Here is a 23284-nt window from a genome sequence, read left to right as displayed (position 1 = left end):
CCTTGATAACATGGAAAGTATTACTCCAAAGGGTTAGAGCAGCAGGGAATTATCACTGGACTGCTAAAGCCTTGGGGGCAAATTGTGAATCACAGATAATTGCTTATAAAATCCTGACTCTGCTTTACCTTCAAGACTGAGCTGAAAATGACAATGATGTTCTCTCCCTGAATCGCACTTTGGGGCTTTTTTGGGCAACTACGACGGCCAGCTGCTATCTGAACATCCATTCCTCCTTCTTGGGCAACTACGACGGCCAGCTGCTATCTGAACATCCATTCCTCCTTCTTCTGAATCCCTGAATTTGTTCAGGATGACAAAGATATCTGCTTGGAAAATGAATTTTCCAGTCTCTCTGGCTAATACTAATAAGTATGGTCATAAGACTACGGCAAATCCGTCCATTATTGAGTCCTCTTATTTCTTCTTGGGACTGGAATATGGGTTTGATGGCTGAGCTGCGGTGGCCATACTGAGCCACGAGACAAACGTGAGGACAGAAGCCAGCACTGAGGGGGGTGGGGCAGAGAAATACAAAAAGGTTGGGTTCAGATAAAATGGTGGGCTTCCATAGGATCTCTCTATCCTTTATTTTTCTTCTTCTTCTTCTTCTTTTTAATGTAGGGCTGAGATCAAGACCTGAGTGCAGATCAAGAGTCAGACACTTAACCGACTGAACCACCCTCTATTCTTTCTTTCGACCTTCTTATTTGTGGCCCATTTCTATAACCTCTGATATCTCAACTATGCATCGCTAAAGTAAGGGAAGCCTTGCTGAGGGTAGATTTGGTTTTGAGACTGTGACTGAATCCTGTATCTAGGTTTAAGGGGTGGAGGCAGCGATGGGCTGGGTAAAAATTTCTCTTCTTATTCAAGGGGCAAGGAGTTCTCCTTTTAGGAAAGAGGCAAGGACATCGAGACTCTGAGCAGATTCACAGGTGCCACAACAAGTATGCAGTAGGGGTAGGACTTGGGCCCAGGTGTTCTGACCCCAATCCTCCACTCTTTGTCAGCTTTGTGACCCCTCTTTCTTGAGGTCACTCACCTGATAAGCCCCTTACCAAAGATGGGTTAAATTCTACACTGCACGTCCCTGGTGTTACACCAGAACACCGAGGGCATAGCCACAACCCGAAGGTTTTAAAGAATAATTTCACTTGCTAAAAATACTCTTCTACTTACTTTGAAAAATTGTAGTTCACATAATCAACCTTCAAAAATTCCAGAGATTCAGAGCCTTCTAGGTCTGGGATCTTTTTTTCCTTAACCATTTGCTCAATGATCTCCATCCCAGCTAGAACGCCTATGAAGGAAAGAAAGCATTTACTGGTAATGACGAAGATGACAGGCTTACTACCTACCTGTGCTCTCTCCCCCTACCTGTGCTGCTCCCCCTACCTGTGCTCTCTCCCTCTCTGTCAGATGAATAAATAAAATCTCAAGAAAAAAATAAAGCCTGTCCTTCCCCACCACCCCACGCCGCATCTCTACAGATGGTCCCATCTGGTCCTCACATCATGATGGGGGGGGGGCACCATTATGGTCATTCTCCCTGTTTTCCAGATGAGAAACCCACTGGGCCAACCCTATATATTGAGGAAAGGGGCAGAATTGAGACCCATACCCGTGGGAACTGATTAGATCTGTTCTTTTAATTGCTTTGATCTTGAGAGTGGAATAAACACTTCTCACAACTTCAATAACGTTACAAGATTTCTATTTCTGATCCATATTTCTGCGCATATAAGTATATCAGTACAGTAACAAGATACACACATACATACACGCATGTAGACATGTGGATACTGACATACATTCCCGGCGTGTATTTCTCAGTATAGAGCCAGCTCATACGGCAATTGTGCAACATGGGTCAACCTTAGATTCACTGTTCCAGATGAGGTACTGGCAACAAGGAGTTGCCCCAAACTGTCTTTCCTTCCTCCTCCCCTCCCTTCCTTCCCTCCGTCCTTCCTGCGTGTCTTTTTTGGTGCAGCAGGTGTTTCCTGGTCACACTTAGGAGTTTCTGAGTTAGACTAGCAGTACTTGGGCTGACTGCTTTAGTTAAGAAGGGATTGGAGTGAATCTATCTGCCTGTACTCAGCTAATCTTGGGCCAAGATTTATAGGATAGAATTAGGCCCACACACTTTGATTTCCCAGTTCCTTTCCCATACACAATCTGCCCTCACCCCAGCTCTGCTCAACATTTTTCCCTCCCCAAGTTTATAAACATCTCTGAAGGAGTTTTACTTAATCTTTCAGTGTCCCGGGCTCCTTTTTGCATGTAATGAAAATATGGAGCCTCTCTCAAGAAAAATTCCCAATCATCATCTATAGTAAACTTGGCGCACAATTTTAGGGGATTCTTAGTTCCTTTTGGAATTAAGCCCTTTCTGAAGTTCTAAGGTGCTACTTTCACTCTCCCATCTCCTCCCCTCTAGCCTATGATGTATCCTTCTTTACAGCAGAGATGTTCATGGTATGTGCATGAGGGGGTACAGGGGATAGGAGGTGGGGAGAGAATGAGTATCTGCGGTCAAGTTTGGACAGACCTACCATCAAGGTGATTGTTTTTTGGACAGCACTTCCTTCCCAGCTGTCTTAGCAGTCTCCACATCATTCTACAGGAGAGCTTGCCTCAGTCATGAGACAGTCCAATATGAGCTTGGAACTCATATAAACTCCACCTCAGAGGCTGTAGCCTGGCTTCTGGAAGCCCTTGACTTACCATAGTCCAGAGCCTGCTGAGTAACCCTGGCCTTGATTCCAGGGTAAACGGTCTGGGCAGATGAGATGTAGAGATTCCACAGGAAGAAACATCCCCAGAGGAGTTGGACTGCCTTTGTATGCATCTGCAATTAACCAACATTTATGGTTCCTTTACTATTTTTGACTTTTCGTTGGTCAATTCCATACAGTTTTCTATGATTTCTTGTTTCATTGCTCATTGCCAGAACTCGCTCTTTCCACCCATCAGTCCATATATCCATCCATCCATCCATCCATCCAACCATCCATCCATCCAACCATCAATCCATCCATCTATCCACCCATCCAGTAATCATTTATTGAACACATCAGAACATGTGCTAGGTGCTGAGGATGCAGAGATGACCTCTGTGTGTCCTTGGCTTCTGTTTCTCACAGATTAGTGGGTGAGTCAGACACACACACAGATGATTATGACTCAGGACAATACAATACAATGCAATGCAACCCAAGAGACTTACTGTAAATGTAACACTGCTGATACGTCTTGGGAAGGATAGAGGATGGGGATGTGGGATTTTAGACCGCTTCAGAACACGAGTTGGTAGTTTAGAAAGGTGGCTTTAGGGATGTGAAACAATCAGTCATCTGCTTAGAGACCCTTAATGACTCCCCTTTGCCCACAGGACAGGGTTTAAGCTCGCAGCCCAGTGGCAAGGCCTTGCCCCACTCTACACTTACACCTCCTCAAAGACTTCCTTCTTTAACACACATGCCAGGCTCACCCCAGAATCTAGTACAATGCCCGGCATGCCGTAGATACACATATACAAAATCTTAAATAAACATCTCCAAGGAGAGGGACCACATCTCTCTCTCTCTCTTTTTTTTTTTTTTGCTGTTATATTGCTGGTGCTTGGCATATATTAAATATTCAGTGTATACTTATTAAATGAATGGACTCAATGAATTAATGACAGTCTATTTTCTTTCCCTTTCTTCCTTCTTACTTTCCTTCCTTCCATTCCTCCTTCCTTCCTTCCTTCAAGTAGGCTCTACACCCAGCATGGAGGCCAATATGGGGCTTGAACTTATGACCCTGAGGTTGAGACCTGAGCCGAGATCAAGAGTTGGATACTCAAATGACTGAGCCACCCCTGTGCCCCTCAGCCCATTTTCTTGATGAATGAAGCACAAGTTACCCATAGCAATGGTGACATGGGTTTCTTTTAATGACAGGCGAGTGAGTAATATGTTCACGGGCCTTGTTTCTAGTTCTGGCAGTTTGCAATCTGGGTGAGCTACCATTGCTGTGTTCATACGTGTCAAAGACCCACAGGTGACAGATTCCCACTGAGTTCACATACAAACATGAAACAAGTCAGGGAACTATTTGTGGGGGTGATGAAGGAAGAGGAAGTTGTGGGAGCCATGCGAAGGGAGGGGTCAGGCCAGGTGGGCAGGGAAGGATTCAAAGAAGGGCTGGGATTCAGGAACAGTCTGGATGAAGGAAACGATCGTTTCAAGAGGTGTCTCTGGGGTGCTGGGCCAAAAAAAGAAAGAGGTTTGATAAAGGGGGTTGTGTGGGCTTTATGGATAAGGCCGTAGAGATAGGAATGGAATGTGTAGACAAAGGGGTGTTCCAGAGAATTTACTTGAGCGGAACAGAGCAGTCTGACCAGGGAGAGGAGTATCCGTGCAGGGCTGTGGCTAGCCTATCTTGGCCTTCTGTATGGAATGGGAAAAAGTTCCCTTTGGAGATATACCAGCCTTCTGGCACAAAGTGGGGCAAGCAGAAAATGTTTTTTAAAAATCCCATGCCATGTGCCTGGCTAGCTCAGCTGGTAGAGCATGAGACTCTTAAAAACCCCGTATCAGTGTGCCCAGCTTGGTAGGGAAAGCAAGGGCTGCCCTACTCACCCCTTGGGCTAGCATTTTTTTTTTTAATATTTAGATTTTATTCATTCATTTATTTTATTTTATTTTTTTTCCATATCCATTATTTTTAATGTCCAGCGTTTATAATACGAGGGCCAGAGCTCTTTCCCCACCTCAAGTTTATAAGTTTTCGATTGGCTTGTGAGGCCAATAGGGATACTTCTTCTTGTCTAATTTGGTTTCTGGGAAGGCTTCATTCAGGTCCTCAATGGTCATCTGATTGAACGGAATTATGTTCCTTAGCTTCTCCAGCTGTTTTTCGTATTCCACAATCCTGGCCTTTGAGAGAGACAAAAACTCAGCACAACTTTTCACATCTTCTTTTTCTTCAGCGTCCACCTGAACAGTGTATTTATCCTCTGGCACAGGAATCTTCAGGGCATTGAACTTCTTCTCAAAGTCATCTACCAAGCCAGCCTTCGCCACATTGGCCTTGTAGTAAGCCCAGTCGATAGCAGGGGGTTTCTCAGGGAGAGTAGCCAACTTGGAGGTAAGTGTCTCATTCCAAGATTTCAGGGAGTTAGCAATGGCCTTCTGGTTTCGGGGTATGATCTCCCCAAAAGCTACCCAGTCAATGGTTTTTAGAGCAAGTTTTCGCCCAGCCATCTTGAGATCCTTCACCGACCCCGGCTGCCCAGAGTCCACAGCAGCAAGGAACGGTCATTCATTTATTTTTGAGAGAGAGGGAGGGAGAGAGAAAGAGTGAGGCTCTTGACACAGGATTTGATCCTATGACCCTGAGATCATGGCCTGAGCCAAAACCAAGAGTAGGACACTTAACCCACTGAGCCACCCAGGCACCCCATGGGCTGTTTTGCATTTTGGCTAGTATACACATTGCCCAATTTATACAGGGGACTTATGTATAGATTAGTGAATGTTTATCTGGGTATTTTGCTGGAGGGTCATGAGGCTGAGACTTGGGGTCCGGACTTGTCTGTCTGGTGGTGTATCCGTCCACCTTCAGGTATGAGAAGGGGCTGGGTCAGTCAACTTGCTTACATTCCTCGTCTGGTCTCCAAGGAGCCCTCTGTCCAGACCAACTGGACTCTTAGTCCTTAAACACTCACCTCGCTTCCTGCCTAAAGCCTGCGCTTATGCTGTTCATCTTCACCTGAGCCCGTAGAAACCCTGCACCTCCTTAAGGTTCATTTTAAATACAGCCTTCTCTAAGTTAATCACATTTCCTTCAGAATCCTTGGTCAAAACAGATACTTATTCATGTATTTATATTTATTTTCTCACGTGCTCTCTGTCTCCTCTGTGAGAATGTAAGTGCCATGACGGCAGAGACCTCCTTTAATTTGGAGGCCCCAGAGCCTGGCTTGGTGTCTCAAACATAGAGTGACTGATAATTATTGGTAGAATGACTCAATGAATCATAAATTAAGGAAGAACCCTTACCTTGCTCTGCATTATTATTATTTTTTAAAAGATTTTATTATTTATTTGGCAGAGAGAGAGATCACAAGTAGGCAGAGAGGCAGGCGGCGGGGAGGGCAGGAGAAGTCTTGGGAGGACTGGTCAGTGTGGCTGGGGTACTGGAAATGGGGTGGGAGACTCAGAGTATTAACTATTTACTATTAGAAATGGGGGCATTTTGGGGCACCTGGGTGGCTCAGTGGGTTAAAGCCTCTGCTTTCAGCTCAGGTCATGATCCCAGGGTCCTGGGATGGAGCCCCACATTGGGCTCTCTGCTCAGCAGGGAGCCTGCTTCCTCCTCTCTCTCTGCCTGCTTCTCTGCCTACTTGTGATCTCTGTCTGTCAAATAAATAAATCTTAAAAAAAAAAAGAAAGAAAGAAAGGGGGACATTTTAATATCTTAAGACTGCTGCGGTCTTAGCATTCAGTATGCTGTTTCAGCCCTACAGTGTTGGTCTGGGTATACTGGACAATGTGCAGAAAGACCTGGGCAGTGCTGGGGGCAGGGCTATGGAGTGGTGGCTTGGGGATGGTCGGGTGCAGAGAACATCAAGGGAAGCAGGGAGCAATGACAATAAGAGCCAAGGGGGCGGGGCTGGGGTAGGAGACCCGTCTCTGGTTGGGCAGCAGGTGATCTGAGGGAGGAAATGTGAGGAGTGGGTAGCAAGCAAGGGGCAGGGTGATACTAACATCTTACACTCGGAATGGATGTCGAAGCTAGGGCCAGTTGCCACCATCTGTGCTAGGCCCTCCTTGGTCCTTGTTATTCTGGGTTTGGGGGGTGTGTGGTCAAGGAGTCCTGGAGAAGGGGATAGAGATGGATGAGACTATGGGAGTCAGGGCAACACTCCTGGGGCTGAGATTAGTGGCTATTCACCAGCTGATATGAAAGTATGTCCACATTTTAACAAATGGTGAAGCCATACGGATGTGCATTCACACTGACATTGCTGTGGGCAAAGAATTGTAAATGATGCGTCAGGCCAAGGCAGGCATGAGAGAGATTTTCTTTTTTTTAAAGAAGAAAATATTTTCATAGCAGTGAAATGTGGTAGGAAAAAAATTAGACCAAAAAGTTTGTACACATTAGACTGTATATCACAATTAAGGTTGACATGATCTCTCTGCCGGCATGTAACTAGGATCTCAGTAAGTATTTGCTAACTGACCAACTGACTGGGTTACAAGATTCTGGTTAACTAAGAAAGGTTCTAGAAGAGTGTTCAAATGGGGGAGAAAACCAAACCATCATAAAATAACTCCATTTCTACAGTGAAAAAGCATAAAAACCAGAACAGAGCTATTACTTGTTAATGGGGTAACAAGTAAAATAATGAATTTGTATACACACACACACACACACACACACATACACTCTTACCATTTACACAACCCACAATCATCCTTGGAGACAGATGTTACTATAATTCTACCTCCCTCTCAGGCATGTGAACACAGAGACTTGGAGAGTCTGAATGACCTGTCCGAGACCACACAGTAAGTCAGGCACCTGGGAACCACACCTTGCTCTTCTGGTTCCCAATTCTAGTGTTTATGAAGTTAATTGCTTGATAAGTGCTAGATTTTTCATTTTCTTCTGGGAACATTAGGAGATGCTTGATGCCATCTTCTATGTGGAAAAAAAAAATCAGGAAGTATCTGGAGATTTTCAAGTGTCGAAGTGCAAATCCTTTTGTATTTTCTTGGGCACAAATGGAAGTTTAATGTCCTTCCAGCAGCAAAAATCTATTTTCCCTTCTTCAGTGAAGGGAGTATCTGAAATGGTCTACACTGATGGAGATCCAGGAACTCAAAATTGCACATAGAAAAATATATTTTTCCTCTAGAAATTTTATGGGTGAATGAAATTACGGGGCTATAAAAGGATTGCATGTAACTTTCGGCTGAATTGTTTGTTAGGATGATAATTTATAGGCAGAGGAGGGAAGGAACTTTGTCAAGCAAGGAGATGAGTCCTAAAAGGTTAAGTAATTTGGCTGACAAATAAGGGCAGGATGAGTTGCCTATGAAAAGGAGGGATCCAAGATGACTTAAAAACCCTGCCCACAAGTTACCTATTTTGTTGTGCCTAAGGAATTGTTTCTTTCACGATTCAAAGCCTCAGAAGTCATTACCTTTCCATACCAATAAATGGACAGAATAACCCTTCTAAATTAGATGGCGCTGCCATAACAACATTTTTTTCTAGTTATGTCTTTGAGGCAAGGGCAACAAAAGCAAAAATAAATTATTGGGACTTCATCAAAATAAAAAGCTTCTGCACCATGAAGGAAACAATCGACAAAACTAAAAGGCAGCCTATGGAATGGCAGAAGATACTTGCCAATGACATATGCAGTAAACGGTTAGCATCCTAAATACGTAAAGACCTTATACAACTCAACACCCCCAAACCTTACAATAATCCAATTTAAAAATAGGCAGGAGACATGAACAGACATTTCTCCCAAGGAGACATCCAGACACCCCACAAAACACATGAAAAGATGTTCAACATAACTTATCATCAGGGAAATGCAAATCAAAATTACAGTGAGATATTACCTCACACCTGTCATAATGGCTAAAATCAATGATACAAGAAACAATAAGTGTTGGCAAGGGATGTGGAGGCAAAGGAATCCTTATGCACTTTTGGGAATGCAAACCGGTACAGACACTGTGGAAAATGGAGTGGAGGTTCCTTAAAGAGTTTAAAATAGAATTACCATATGATTCAGTAATTGCACTACTGGGTGTTTAGCCTCAAAATACAAGAACACTAATTCGAAGAGAAACATGCAGCCCTATGTTTCTAGCAGCATTGTTTACAATAGCCAAACCATAGAAACAGAGTATCCATTGACAGATGAATGGATAGAGAAGGTGTCACACACACACACACACACACACACAATGGAATTTCATTCAGCCACAAAAAAGCATGAAATCTTGCTGTTTGTAACAAGATGGATGGAGCTGGATAGTATTATGCTAAGTGAAATAAATCAGTCAGAGAAAGACAAATACCGTATGATTTCATTCATATGTGGAATTTAAGAAACAAAACAACTGACCTAGGGAAAAAGAGAGAGAGGCAAACCAAGAAACAGAAACAGACTCTTAACCATGGAGAACAAACTGATGGTCACCAGAGGAGGTCGCGGCGGCGGGGGTGGTGGTGGTGGTGCATGAAACAGGTGATGGGGAGTACGGAGGGCACTGTCCTGAGGAGCACTGGGTGTTAGAGGAAAGCGCTGAATCACTATATTGTACACCGGAAACTAATATTACACTGTAGGTTAACTAGCTAGAATTAAAATAAAAACTTAATATATAAAAACATGAATGTATCAGGTGGCCCTTGCCTGAACCATTCTGATGACCAGAAATAAGAAAACTCTAGTACAACTTGGGAAATTCTCGAGACAGATCGACTTGCCATTGGTATTTGCAATGGTGAATACCAGACAGACTTTGGGAAAATCAGTTAACGCAGGTGGTCAGTGAATGAAGTGCGGCCTTTAAAACAGGGGCAAAGGTTGAAAAATTAAGTCCAGTTGGTTTAAAGAAGCCTGGACTGCCAGAATATTCCAACCTAATTGTGAAGACAAAATGTGTAGAAGGAGTCTAAATCAACAGGTATAGAATATGGGTAGAACTGGGGCAGTTTCATGGGATTCAGCTCACACACCTGATTTTTTACCAAGATCTCAAATGACAAGGGCATTAAAAAAATTTATACCGAGTCTTCCCCAAACTCCATACTTAACACAAACAGGTTAAACAATTCCTGCGAGTGGGAGGGCCCTTTGCTCTGGCAGGATGTAGGTCACTTGATGTGGTTTAAGACCTGGCCCCAAACACAGAGATCAGAGCAGCCCCTTCTTCCTTGATCCACACTGGTTCGACTTAGAGACAAGTTATAATTTTCTGCCACTAGAATTTTCTTCCCCCTTGAAATGAAGGTAAACATAAGTCCAGAAGATTGAGGGACTGTCTTAACGTTGCCGAATGAAGCAAATGTCAATCACGCGTCCATACCAACTATCTACTCTTTCTCAGACCTTCTCAGAACCTTCTAGGTGGGCATGAGTGACACAAAAGACAAACACAAAACAGAAAACCCTGGGCAGACAACAAAGACGCAGGCTACACGACAGCTCACTGAACCGGGGCGTGACCAGCGGAAGGGTAATCCCTAACTGGGAGATTTTCCGCTGGCAGAGACCAAAAGTTTCATGATTCTTACCTCAAGTAGGGGAGGTGTTCAAAGCTGGGAGCACCTTCGACTCCTTCTGCCTCTGAAGCTATGTGTTCTCCACTTGAGCCTTGAACTCAGCTGCTGAAAAGACAAGATAATTAAGTCTGAATCATCTAGTGGTGGATTTTTTTTAAATGCCTCTTTCAAAATGTGATACATGATTGCTACACTTCAGTTGCCCAATAGCATGAATGAACACTACAGCCTCTACCTAGATGAGCAGACAGTGCCACCCATGCAGTGATTACTCCCTGTAACACACACACACACACACACACACACACAATTATGACGATGCTACCAGAATGATTAACTCAAGATTTCCAATGTACTTAAAATGGTGTCAAATTGGACTGAGTTGGAAGATGAAGAATTTTCTTCCTTTCTGGAATAATAGGCCAGTTTCTCCTGGTCAGGGTGCCTGCAGTAAATGGCCCCACCACTGCCCAGAATACCTTTTGGGACTTTTGGTGGATCGGATTCAGTCTGAAAGCATGAGGCTTGATAACCGGGCTGACCTAGTTACCACCTTTATCTTTCAGGGTAGGAGCAGCGCGCAGATGGTATCTCTAAGTGCCTGTTCCTTTTCAGGCTGTTAGTGACTTCCGCTCTCAGCATTTCTTTGAGGTTCGGTTGGGTAGGCGCCTCAGCTCTGACACGACTTCACACCGGTAGGTTCTAAACCCTGCCTGCCCTCTCGTCCCCCCACGATTTAGTCTTCGCATTTTACATGGCCAGGGATCTGACGGCATGAAGTAGCTAAGGTCAGGTCTGATTTACAGTTTTCTGGGTCAGATAGGGCGACCCACTGTCCTGATTTTCTCAGGAAGCAGGATTTTCAGTACTTAAACCAGAACAGTCCTGCGAACAGGAGCCTGGTAACACTAAGAACAACAGGCACACTATTCAGTATTGTCTGCACTCCTGAGAGCTCTTTGAGTCTCTGACCCTGGGCGCCTCCCGTTATATTTACCTATTTAACTTGTGCTTCCTTAGGGGCAAAATGGGAATAAAAAATAGTATCTACCTTGGGACGCCTGGGTGGCTCAGTCGGTTAAGCCACTGCCTTCGGCTCAGGTCATGATCCCGGGGTCCTGGGATCGAGTCCCGCATGGGGTTCCTTGCTCAGTGGGGAGTCCGCTTCTCTCTTTGACTCTGCCTGCCACTTTGCCTGGTTGTACTCTTTCTCTCTCTGACAAATAAATAAATAAAATCTTTAAATAAAATAGTATCTACCTTGATAGGATCTGGTGGAAAAAAAAGAAGTTGGCCGTCAGCCGGTTGGGGATGCTGTTGTGTACAAATAATAGACACTGCTCACAGTTCTGGAGACTGCAAGTCCAAGATTAAGGAGCCTGCATGATCACATCTTCCTGGTTCACAGCCAGCGCCTTCTGGCTGTATCCTCACACAGTGGCAGGAGCCAGGGATCTCTCTGGAGCCTCTTTTCTTCGGCATCCGTCCCATTCATGAGGATTCCACCTTCGTGACTTGAGTACCTCGTAAAGGCCTGCCCGCAGATACCATCACTTTTGGGATTAGGATTTCAACATGTGAATTTTGGAGGGATGCAAACATTCAGACCATAGCTCTTAAAACTGAAAAATGCTGTAAAATTTTATTCATTGGTATGTGGCCTTATCAATGGTGACACAAGCCTGAAGACACTTTCCTCATTGAATCATTTAGTGTCAGTCATTACAGATTCCCCTCATTCAGTCCACAAATATTGGGCAAGGACCTCTTCAATAAAAAAAAGACAGATTCCCTGTCCATGTGGAGTTGATTAGATGAGGCTGGAAACAAACAAGCAAACAGCAAAATGAATAAAAAGGTAGAGATCGCGTCATACACTATGAAGGAAACAAGGGGCAGTGCTGGTGTGTGGTCTTGTAATGGACAGGGTACTGTCACTGGGGGAGGCATGCTCCCTTTGTGGGATGGCCCAGGGAGGCTTCTCTGAGGCGGTATACTGGAGCGGAGACCTGAGCTCTGAAGGGAATAAGGGTACAGACCCCCGTACTGTATGAAGGAGAGACATACAGGCATTCGGCATCTGAACAGCAGGGTCTGGTGGGGAGCTGGAGTTCTGGGGAAACCTTGGCTGGAAATGTGAATTTCTAAATCATCATGTGGTCCAAAGATGCAATGGAATATTACTCAGCCATCAGAAAGGATGAACACCCAACTTTTGTATCACCGTGGACGGGGGCTGGAGGAGATTATGCTGAGGGAAATAAGTCAAGCAGAGAAAGTAAATTATCATACGGTTTCACTTACTTAAGGAATGAGTAAATACTTATTTAGTATTTATATATTTATTTAGTATTTATATACTTATTCAGTATCTGTATACTTATATAAGTATAGTACTTATATAAGTAAATAAGTAAAGACTTAAGGAGCACAAGGAATAGCATAGAGGACATTAGGAGAAGGAAAGGAGAAGCGAAGGGAAGGGAATCGGAGTGGGAGGTGAACCATGAGAGACTGTGGATTCTGGGAATCTGGGAAACAAACTGGGGGATTTGGAGGGGAGGAGGGTGGGGGGTGGGTGAGCCCGGTGGTGGGTGTTAAGGGCGGTACATATTGCATGGAGCACTGGGTGTGGTGCGTAAACAATGAATCTTGGAACACTGCATCAAAAATTAATGATGTACTGTATGGTGACTAACGTAACACAATAAAAAGATTCTATTAAAAAGAAAAATAAATAAATCACCATGCTGGCGGCGAAAAGAAAGCCCAGAAGTTGGCAGGTGCACATGGGGCGGTGTCTCATGGTGGAAGGGCTACTGAGGGCTGCGTGATGATTTTAGGTGCTTGACGGAGAAACACTCGATTGTCATTGTTTTAGTGTTTTTAGTGTACGAGGGAAAAGAATACACAACGAGACATGGAAGCAGAGGAATGACATCACAGATCACGTGGACAAAATTGACAAAGTACCCCAAATATTTCTGTCCTTTCCTCAGAATCTTCCCTGGGTGGCAGTACCAGTTTTGCACCCTGCCCCCCCATCTCTCCTGCCCAGAGCAGCGGCTTGGCCCTAACTTCCTCCCCTGCTGGCCTACCCTCCCCCACCGCCGTCAGTAGGATCCCCATCCTCTCAGCCCCCTTGGCCTCTCCCATCCATTAACCAGATGCATAGGATCTGCTAGACTCCCAGAGAAGCTGAACGTTAAAACAGCAGTATTTTTCCTGAAGCAGTTACTAATTTTCCCTTTTGTCCTGGAAAACCTGAAAGTCTTGGTGGAAAGTCTTGGTGGAAACCTGAATCACTGTTGTCTATCCTGGGGCGTCTGGCATGGGATTTGAGGGGAGTTCTCAGGAAAGGTGGCCTGGAGAAAGTGAACTCGACTCTGTCCTGCGGTGCTGGACCTGTCCTGCCCGCCCCACCTGGGACGCTGGGCAGTTTGCTCCGTTTGTGGGTCTCTGCCATCCAGAGTCACTGAAAGAATGAAGCTGAATGAGCTAACACATAGTTTTTCATACAGTATTAATAAGATGCACCATTATGTTTCTCTATTTTTATCTTAAACATTCAGAGTTTCCGTGGTATTTATTTTTTACATTTACCCTCTATTTGGAAATTAATAAGTTTTCTCTTAACATAGCTTCCCCCTCAAACAAATGTACATACAGCTTTTAAAAAATTATCATTATTTTTTTAGAGAGGGAGAGAGAGAAGTGAGAGAGAGGGGCAGAGGGAGGGGGGGAGAGAATCTTAAGCAGCCTCTGTGCTGAGCGTGGAACCTGACGCGGGGCTCAATCTCATCTCAGCATTCCCACGACCTGAGCCGAAATCAAGAGTCAGACACAACCAACTGAGCCACCCAGGCGCCCCTAAACCAATGTACATACAATTTAAGAAGTGGACTGGTTTATGGGGAAAAGTAAATAACGGTGCAGCTCTGGTGGGACATGGAATAATTCTAGGGAAAAAAAGGCCCAAATAGTTTTGAGTTTAGGAGACGAAGGTGGAAGAGGAGAGGGCAGCTAGTCTGTTTTTATTTCATTTAGGAAGGGCCTGAGATTTCAGCTCCTCAGCATCCTTTTTGCTCAACAAGTGGCTTTAAGACAAATTTGCAGAATCCTTCATCACATCACAAGCCAGTCGCACTATGTCCAGGGTCACAATTTATTTTAGTTTTTCAGATTTAACTGAGAGAATGTGCTGGGAATTCCTGCTTATCCAGCCTACCCACAGTGGCAATTTAGAAGGCAAGATTAATTATTTTACTTACTAATGTCTGACAGCATGTTAGTCTCTACAGATCAAGGGACACCTTTAATTAAAACTCCAAAGAAACATCATAATTAACTAGGTAGAATAATTGCTCACTAAAGAAAAATTTCAAGATCCAGTGTTAAGGAACTGAGCACCCTCCTTCTTGGTTTCTAGAATGTCTGAGCTCTTCCCATATAGAACAAAAGCTATCTGAATACCAGAGTTTTTTTTGCACTTGGAAGACAAATTATATTATTCTTTGCAGGAGAATAAGAGGGGACAGGGATCATCTGTACGTTGGTGGGGGGGAACAACGATATTTTGTGTTGGTGAAAACTGGTTAAAAGGACACCCCGAAGAGGGAATAAGAGGTAGGGAAAAAGAAGAGTTAACATTTTTGTTATATTCTGGGCACCAGCCATATATTATCTTATTAATTCCCCACCAAGACAGTATGAGGTACTAATATTATCTCAATTTTATAGGTAAGAAAACGAAGGGGGTTTGGTATATGCCGAAGCTTAGGTGTCACAGCTAAAGTTGTAGAGCCAGGACTCAGGACCCAGATGTCCCAGTTCCCAGAGTCTGTGCCCTTAACCTCTATGCCATCCTGCCTCTTCAGGAAGGTCGCTAATGGGCAACGCACAGCCCAGGGGATGCGGAAGTTGAGGAGAGAGAAGGATGCTATTGACAGGCACAGATAGATGTGTTTTTTTGAAGCTGCAAGCTTAGCCCACCAGAGGAAGCTGTCTGGAATTTGTGTGGCTCTTGAGAGAGATCAGTGGTTCACTCTGGACGGGCTGAGGAGACATCTGGCAGAACTGCCCCGTCCCCTGGCAGCATCTCCCCGTCTCTCCCCAGTTCTGTCCCAGGCCACCCTCTCCTGATGCCTGTGGTGACTGACCCAGACCGTGGCTCTCCCGCTAGTCACTCTCTGCAACGGTTTACAGCATGGATTTCCTCCTGGTTTTGAAAAATAAACAAACCCACTTACTTACCTCACTTATTATCAGTTGTCTAAAAGGGAGTTACATTTTCTTATTTGCAGTTCAAACCAAATTTAAATTCATGTTAAATCTGAAATGAACATACATATGTCTTTTATGAGACATGAGAGATACTGTGGAACCAAGCAAACAAGATAATGTGATACAATTCTGAAATGTCTGAGAACCACCAGGGTGAGCCCAGTTCAGACAAGAATTTCTCTACCTCGACGCTCTGACACTTTGGGCAGCATAATTCTTTGATGTGGGGGCTGTCCTATGCCTTGTAGGACACTTAGCAGCACCTCTTGCCTCTACTGTGATGTTAGCAGCACCACTTTCTCCTACTCTCGTTGTGACAAAAATGTCTCCAGACTAGGACTAATGTCCTTGGACAGGCCTTGGTTGAGAAGCAAGAAAATAAAATATATTCAAGTATTCTATCTACCTTGCTGTAGAAGCTGGCGTGCCTCTGGAGGGTCAGATTCTACTATCCTAATAATATTTTTCTTACTTATCAATACATATTTGAATACACTCTCTTGGTGACAGATTCAAACAACACTGAAGTTTACATATTGAGCCGTGAAAATCCCTGATGCTCCTTCCACCCCTTATCCCTGTCTTCTGCATGCCTGCTTCTAGTTTGCTTTCCATGAATATTTTTCTTTCTTTCAATAGATTTCAGACATCTTCATTTGGACCCTGGATAGGGTTTTAATCATTTCAACAACTTCTGAAGATTCTTTTCCTAATTTGCACGGCTTGAATTTCCTTTCACAACACTTTTTTAAGGTCCATTTCAATTTCTTACCAATCATAGCAGATACCTCAAAGTACTTTATAAGTGTTAAGAAAACCAAAACAACCACAGCAAGACCACATGGTATAGACCAGTGGTTCCCAAAGTGTGGTTTCATAGTGGCATTACCTGGAAATCATTAGAAATGCAAATTCTCAAGCCCTTCTCAAGACCTGCTAAATTAGAAAACTGTGTACATTAAAGCTCGAGATTCAGGAAAATGGATTGGATTTAAGTAAATACTCAAATGAAGGCCAACCTGGCTTTCTTTGGTAGAGACAGAATGAAAATCTTAATTCCAAACAGATATATGAAAAACTTAGAGATAACAATGGATATCTTTTTTTTTTTTTTTTAAAGATTTTATTTATTAATTTGACAGAGAGAAATCACAAGTAGACGGAGAGGCAGCCAGAGAGAGAGAGAGGGAAGCAGGCTCTCTGCTGAGCAGAGAGCCCGATGCGGGACTCGATCCCAGGACCCTGAGATCATGACCTGAGCCGAAGGCAGTGGCTTAACCCACTGAGCCACCCAGGCGCCCAACAATGGATATCTTTATACCACTTTAAATTTTGCTTAATTAGTCCTAACAAGGAGGCGGGACTGAATGTTGTGAAGATGGATTAAAACCTGTCTTTTCCCCTTGAAAAACTCATAACCTAAGACTGGAGAAAGCCTGATGTGCAAATAATTGTACTATGATATGATGGATACCATTGAAAAGCATGTTCCAAGTGCTCTTGGAACAAAAGGAGGGAGCAACATACTTTCCTTGAAAGAAGGAAAAGGAAAGTATTCCAGGCAGAAGGATCAGCATGTGCAAAAGCACAAGAGCACACAAACTTACTTGGTGGGAGAGGATGTAAAGCAGGGGGAGAGGCATTCTGGAGGAGGGGCAGTCTGCATTGTCTATAGGGGTCATTGGGAAAATTGAAGAAAGTGATTTCCAGCTGGACTAGTAAGGGTTTTTATCATGCACAGAAATCTGATTTATATTCAGAAAACTATAGGAAACTCAACAATAAGGAAAAAAAGTTAAAAAGCAGGCAAGAGATTTGAAGACATCTCACGGAAGAAGATCTATAGATGGCAAATAAACATACAGAAAGATGCTCAACATCATTATTAAGAATTGCAAATTAAAGCAATGAGATACATCTATTAGAAGGACTAGAATCAAAAACAACCTGATTGATATACCTATATCTATATCTATATCTATCTATCTATCTATCTATCAGTGGTGAGGATGTAGAGAAACAGAAACTCTCGTACATTGCTAAAGAGAATGCAAAACGGTACAGCCATATTGGAAAACAGTTCGGCAGATTCCTACAAAATTAATCCTGCTCTTGCCATACAATCCAGCAATGGTGTTTCTGGGTGCTTATCCAATTAATTTGAAAAATTAGGTCCATGTAAAAACCTGCTCCAACTCAAATGTTTATAGTAGTTCTATTCATAATTGCCCCTTAAATGGAAGCATCCAAGATGTCCTTTAATAGGTAAATGGATAAACTGTAGTACTTGCATACAATGGGATGTTACTCAGCATTACAAAGAAATGAACCAGGAGCCGCAAGAAGGCATGGATTAATCTCAACTGCATATTGCTAAGAAGTTAGTCACGAAGCCAGAAAATGTTACACAATGATTCCAGACATATGACATTCTGGAAGAGGCAAAACTAAAGAGATGGTAAAGAGATTGGTAATTGCCTGAGACTCGGGGCAGGTGGTGGTGGAGAAGGTTGAAGGGCAGGGGACTTTTTAGGTAGTGAAATGAGACATTATGCGTTTGTCAAAACTGATAGAACTTTATAGGCCAGAATAAATCTTAACGTACGTAGTTTTAAAAAAAAAATCACATAGGAGATTGAGGGGATCCAAGACAGAATGCAGAATGTGAGAAAAGAATCTAAATGCTTTACAAGTGTATGAAACAACCTTGGTGAAGGGGATTGGAGAGCAAGGTGCTGACCTGTGTCGCTCTGCGAGCGAGTGGAAGCTGTGCTATGGAGGCCAGCAGGAGCTATTGTTGAAGCACTGTACTCCAGCTGACAATATTGTTTTTGACAAGGGTATGGGTTAAGAATCTTGAAACCACGACACATAGCTGCTGGAAATGAATGACTAAGTAAATGGATGGTGGATGGGGGAGCTAGATTTGTCACATTTGGATTGGGAAGTTACAGATAAGCAAGGGAGGAGAACAGAATGATGATGTGGTAATGGATTAGAGCTGGAAACATCAGAATGAACTCATGCTCAGCTTAATACAGAAACAGATGGTTATGTATGGAAATAGTGTGTACATACATGTATCTCCCTGCTCTGTCAGCTTAGAATGCTTAGAATTAATAACACCTCAATAGCAATGAGCACCTCTAGCACCCAGGTCGTGGTTTCTAATACCACTCTCCTGTAAAAAGCACTAGGGTACCTAGGAAAAATGGTTGATTCTAGGGTTGGGGCAGGATATATACAAAATGATCCTAGAGCATCTTACAGTGCCAGAAAATAAGAAAGTGCTAAAGAACGGAACGAATGAACAAAAATCCACAATAATGTAAAATGGATACAGTAGCCAGTGGAAAGATTTCCCAGTGGTCAAAGCTGGAACAATGTGAGCAACAAAATAAATGAAGCAGTAATGGATTATAAGCAGAAGTATAAAATAAATAGAAGTCCATGCTGATATAAGGGATTGAATAGACAAATCTCCTGTACAGAAGATATTCAAATAATTTATATAGATACTCCACCCTTAAAATCTAAAACTCTAAGTGTGGGCTGCACATAGTGACTTTCTTCCAAAGGCTACAACATGAAAAGGAGAAATAAGGAGTACTCTTACTGTGGAGAAACCAAGTGATTAGGATTAACAACAGCAGCGAGAAGTCATACTGACAGTTTACACTGTTGATGGGCTGAGCATGGCACCTTGACTTCAGTGATCTTCTTCCCAGGAGCATGTTACCTTGGTCTAATCATGAGAAAGCATCAGACAAATCCCAGTTGAGGGACGTTCTACAAAATCCTTGACCAGTAATCATTAAAACTGTCAAGGTCATTAAAAAAGGGAAAGTCTAAGAAACTGTCGTAGCCCAGAAGAGCCTAGGGAGACATGATGACTAAATGTAATGTGGTGTCCTGGATGGGATCTTGGAACAGAAAAAGGACATAAAGAAAAAACTGAGGGAATCTGAATAAAGTATGGACTTGGGTTAATACAAATATGTCAACATTAATTCATTCATTTTGATAAATGTTCTACACTCACCTAAGATGTTACTTGATAGGGTTACTTGGGTGTGTGGTATATTCTTTAAATTATTCCATAAATCTAAAACCATTTTAAAATAAAATATTAAAAAAAAAAGTCTACAGGGAGGGTATGTATTCCCATAGAAGAGTGATATCATCCCTTTTCATATTCTATAGAATGGTCCATTAAAAAATAAATTTAACTTTCGGAATTCTTTGAGAGTTGCAGTAACTGTTACTTGCAGACATTAAAGTGACATCCTTCAAGAAATTAAAAAAACAATTTCAAGGAGAGAAATAGTTGAGAGAAGAGGTATATAACGTTTTCATGTATCTTTGAAGTTTAGGAGGATTATCCTCCAGAGTACCTTAAATCTTGGTGGTGCCTTGTGGATGTTCTGGTTCTCTTCCAGGACCCTTCTAAACCCCTGTATTTGGATGACTTCTTCCATGCCGATGGTTATATCTAATGGGGCAAAGGATTGAGACAAGAATCCCAGTTAGACAGGTTTTCTAATCTATTAGAAATCTATTGGTTTAACAAATTATCACAAATTTAGTGGTTTAGAACAGAAAACCAAGAAAGGTATTATCTCACTTAATCTTTACAACACAGCTGTCTGATACATTGTTACTCTTTTCATTTTTTTAAAAAGTATTTTTTAAAAAGATTTTATTCATTTCTTAGATATCACAAGTAGGCAGAGAGGCAGGCAGTAGGGTTTGGGAAGCAGACTCTCCTCTGAGCAGAGAGCCCAATGTGGGGCTTGATCCCAGGACCCTGGAATCATGACCCAAGCCAAAGGCAGAGGCTTTAACCCACTGAGCCACCCAGGCACCCCACTCTGCATTTTTATAGGTAGTCACTTATCCAGGTGTACGTCGTACAGAGAGTTAGACTGTGGTAGGTGGTCTCTAAAGATGGCCATCATTATTAGCCTTGCACTGATATACCAAGAGTGGTATCTCATAGAGAAATAAATGTATCTTGTCTTGGTCACTATTATTTCATATTTCTTAAGGCAGCTGAAGCTACATTCTAACTAATAAGACCTCCAAATAGAACCATTTTCCAACTTCTGTTATTTCTACTTCTGTGATGTCATCTCTGCCCACCCATCATTTCCACTCTTACTGCCATTCTACTAATTCCTTTCTTCTCAGTTACCAAAAAGAGCCGCCAAACTAAGCTGGTCCCTAATCCAGTGCTTTTCAAGGCAATTTCACCCTCTAGGGAGTATGTGGCAAAGTTTGAGGACATTCTTGCTTTTTACAACTGGGGAGAGGTTTTCTCGTAGCATTTGGTAGATTTAGATGTTGCCAAATATCCTGCAAGGCCTAGCATAATCCTCCACAACCAAGACTCAAGAAGCACCACCTGTCAACAGTGCCAAGGCTGAGGAACCCTGATCTAACATATCCACTACACTCAACAGGTGATAGATTCAAAGTTCAGATCTGACCTATGTCCCTTGTGGTGTACACCTGTCAGACTCGTGGCTTCCTATCATCTTTTGAATGACCTTTCCACATCTGGGGACATTAGCCTTCCCAAGGAAGGAGTTCAGACCCCACAATCTCAGTCTCCTTTGCTGCTAGGACTCAGGCATGGAACTTCCGTCTCCCTCAATCAGATGCCTTCCTATGAGCCTTTGATTTAGAAGTGAGCAAGGTGAAGAAAAAGGCTCTTTCGGAAGCTCGGCATCTTGTTGATGGGGGAGACTGCAAAGCAGTGCAGCCTTTGAAGGTGGTAGCCATTCCGCAGTGGCTCCTGTCAGGGTGACAGCAGTTTCCTCCAGGGCAGGGTAGGGCGGCAGCAGCAACCCCAGTCAGGCCGGATAGTGTCCTCATCAGGCCAGTTCTTCAGCGTGGTTCTGAGTTTCATTCCTTGAATTAGCCTGGAGCCACTTTAGTCCTTCCCAGAATTCCCTGAGCTATCCAGTATCCTTTTTAACATATTCCAATTCTTCTTAGTCAGCCAGAGTTAGTCTCTATTGCTCAGCACTAAGAAACCTGATAAAGAATTCCCTGCTTGGGAATAGAGTTGGTTAATAGAGTTCTCTGCTCAGCAGGGAGCCTGTTCCCCACCCCCACCCCCCTACCGCCTGCCTCTCTGCCTACTTGTGATCACTGTCAAAAAAATTAAAAAAGAAAAAAAAAGAATTCCCTGCTTAAAACTCTCCCTTGCCTTCCCGTGCATTCTAGAATATAGTCTCGAATCCTTTGCCCAGCTCAAGTCTCTTCTTTATCTCAGATGAACCCACTCTGTCCTTCCCTCTGGCCATACTGAGCCACTCTGGTCCTGCCACCCTTCCTCAATCCCAGATTGCTTGCCACTAAAGAATCCTACTGGCACAACCACCCTTCTCTGTGTACACCAGTCCCCAGGATTGCTCTTACCTCTGTCATAAACATACAAACAAAAAAACTCACTATGCTCTACTACAAGAGTTGATTCACTCAACTGTGAATTCACTCATTCTTTGCGTCCCCAGCACCTGGAATGATATCTAGCACAAAGCAGGTGTTTAATACGTGTTTATTTACCTAAGGAAGATCAGGAAGTGGACCAGTACTGCCACCTACTGGGAGGAAACTCCATTGGGCTTTTTCATAAGGATTTGGACAGTGGCTCTCAAACAAGGATATTTGACGATTCGCTCTCTCTCATCTAAGTGATAATCGTTACCATCATTGTCAGACTCTCCATGGTAGCCGGCCTCCCGGGTGGCTCCCAGCGCTCCCTGTCTGTTGGAATTCCTACCTCTGTGTTGATCCTTCCACACTGAAGGGTTGTCTGCAGTGACAGTAGTGATGGTATGTGACTTCTGAGGCTTGATCACAAAAGACACTGTGGCTTCTGCTTTGCTCTCTTGGGGACCACGTGTTGTGAGAGAAGCCAGATGCCAAGTCATGGGGACACTCAACTCACCCTGTAGGGAGGTCCGTGCTGTGAGAAACAGGCCTCCCGCCAACACTCAGGTGAGTGAGCTATCCAGCAGGCAGGCTGTCCGGCCTGCTGCAGCCCTGGCCTACATCTTGACTGGAATCTCAGGAGAGACCAAGACAGAACCACCCAGCAACGCCATGCCCCAATCCCTGACGCCAGGAACCTGGGGGACACTTCACCTTTGTTGTTTCAAGCTGCCAAACTTTGGGGTGATTGCTATGTAACAGATTACTACTATACTCAGCGACACAGATCAGGGACTACAAGCTGTTTCATACTTTGCTGTAACAAGAGGAAACTAGGGGAGCCTGGGTTCAACTAAGGCTTCCAGAGCAGATGCCTACGGCTAGCGCCGAGCGCCGCGGAGGAAATGAATAAAGAACCAGGCACTGGGGCTTGCGGAATGGCGAGTCCCGTATTCTGCAGCCCCTCTCTCGGCGTTAACTTTCCCCGAGCACGTCTGGAAGGACTCGGCACAGCCGCCGCAGGAGAACCCCCACGGCCGCCAGAGCCGCGACACCCCGCAGCCGGCGGCAGTCTCGGCACCTGCGCACTGAGCGCCTCTTACTCCCAGGCGGAGCCGTTGCGCGCCGAGTCATCGATCACAAGCTGCCCAGCGGCCTGGCCGGGCAGCTGCCCGTCCGAGGGGTGGGCTCTAGGGGGCGCCCTCAAGAGAGGGGCGGGGCGCTCATGTTCCAGAGACCGGCCGGCAGG

The 23284-nt window shown here is 43.9% G+C and overlaps 2 protein-coding genes and 1 long non-coding RNA gene across 5 annotated transcripts in view; all 3 read right to left on the bottom strand.

Moving 5' to 3' along the window:
- Window positions 1-11418, bottom strand: part of BPIFC (BPI fold containing family C) — a 39758-nt gene extending 28340 nt beyond the window's left edge. The window contains exons 1-4 of one of the 2 annotated variants that reach the window (XM_004743086.3): window positions 11363-11418; window positions 10324-10416; window positions 2731-2854; window positions 1183-1303 (exon numbers count right to left, since the gene is read on the bottom strand). In XM_004743086.3, the coding sequence (XP_004743143.1) occupies window positions 1183-1303; window positions 2731-2854 (245 nt within the window). In that variant the 5' untranslated portion in view covers window positions 10324-10416; window positions 11363-11418. Of the gene's footprint in view, window positions 1-1182; window positions 1304-2730; window positions 2855-10323; window positions 10417-10790; window positions 10903-11362 lie in introns of those variants that run through there. The other variant, XM_004743087.3, reaches the window with a different exon arrangement.
- LOC101680010 (ATP synthase subunit d, mitochondrial-like) lies at window positions 4711-5305 on the bottom strand. The gene has a single exon (XM_045083965.1). It carries the CDS (start codon window positions 5253-5255, stop codon window positions 4770-4772), a length of 486 nt encoding a protein of 161 aa, XP_044939900.1. The 5' UTR covers window positions 5256-5305; the 3' UTR covers window positions 4711-4769.
- Window positions 11419-11478: 60 nt separating the features above from the next.
- On the bottom strand, window positions 11479-23184 carry LOC123393094. 2 transcript variants are annotated; one of them, XR_006607828.1, is made up of 6 exons: window positions 22168-23184; window positions 19989-20086; window positions 15565-15643; window positions 13609-13786; window positions 11657-12562; window positions 11479-11527 (listed from the first exon to the last, which is right to left on the bottom strand). It is a non-coding gene; the product is annotated as an uncharacterized LOC123393094 (long non-coding RNA). The 2 variants fall into 2 exon arrangements; XR_006607827.1 differs by lacking the exon at window positions 11479-11527 and having other exon boundaries at window positions 12046-12131; window positions 12379-12562.
- Window positions 23185-23284: the final 100 nt, after the last annotated feature.

This window comes from Mustela putorius, unplaced genomic scaffold (assembly GCF_011764305.1).
Source record: "Mustela putorius furo isolate JIRA1106 unplaced genomic scaffold, ASM1176430v1.1 tig00000738_pilon_pilon_pilon, whole genome shotgun sequence".
Taxonomy (NCBI): domain Eukaryota; kingdom Metazoa; phylum Chordata; class Mammalia; order Carnivora; family Mustelidae; genus Mustela; species Mustela putorius.
The sequence above is the reverse complement of the archived record's forward strand: the minus strand, read 5'-3'. Positions and strand labels throughout refer to the sequence as shown.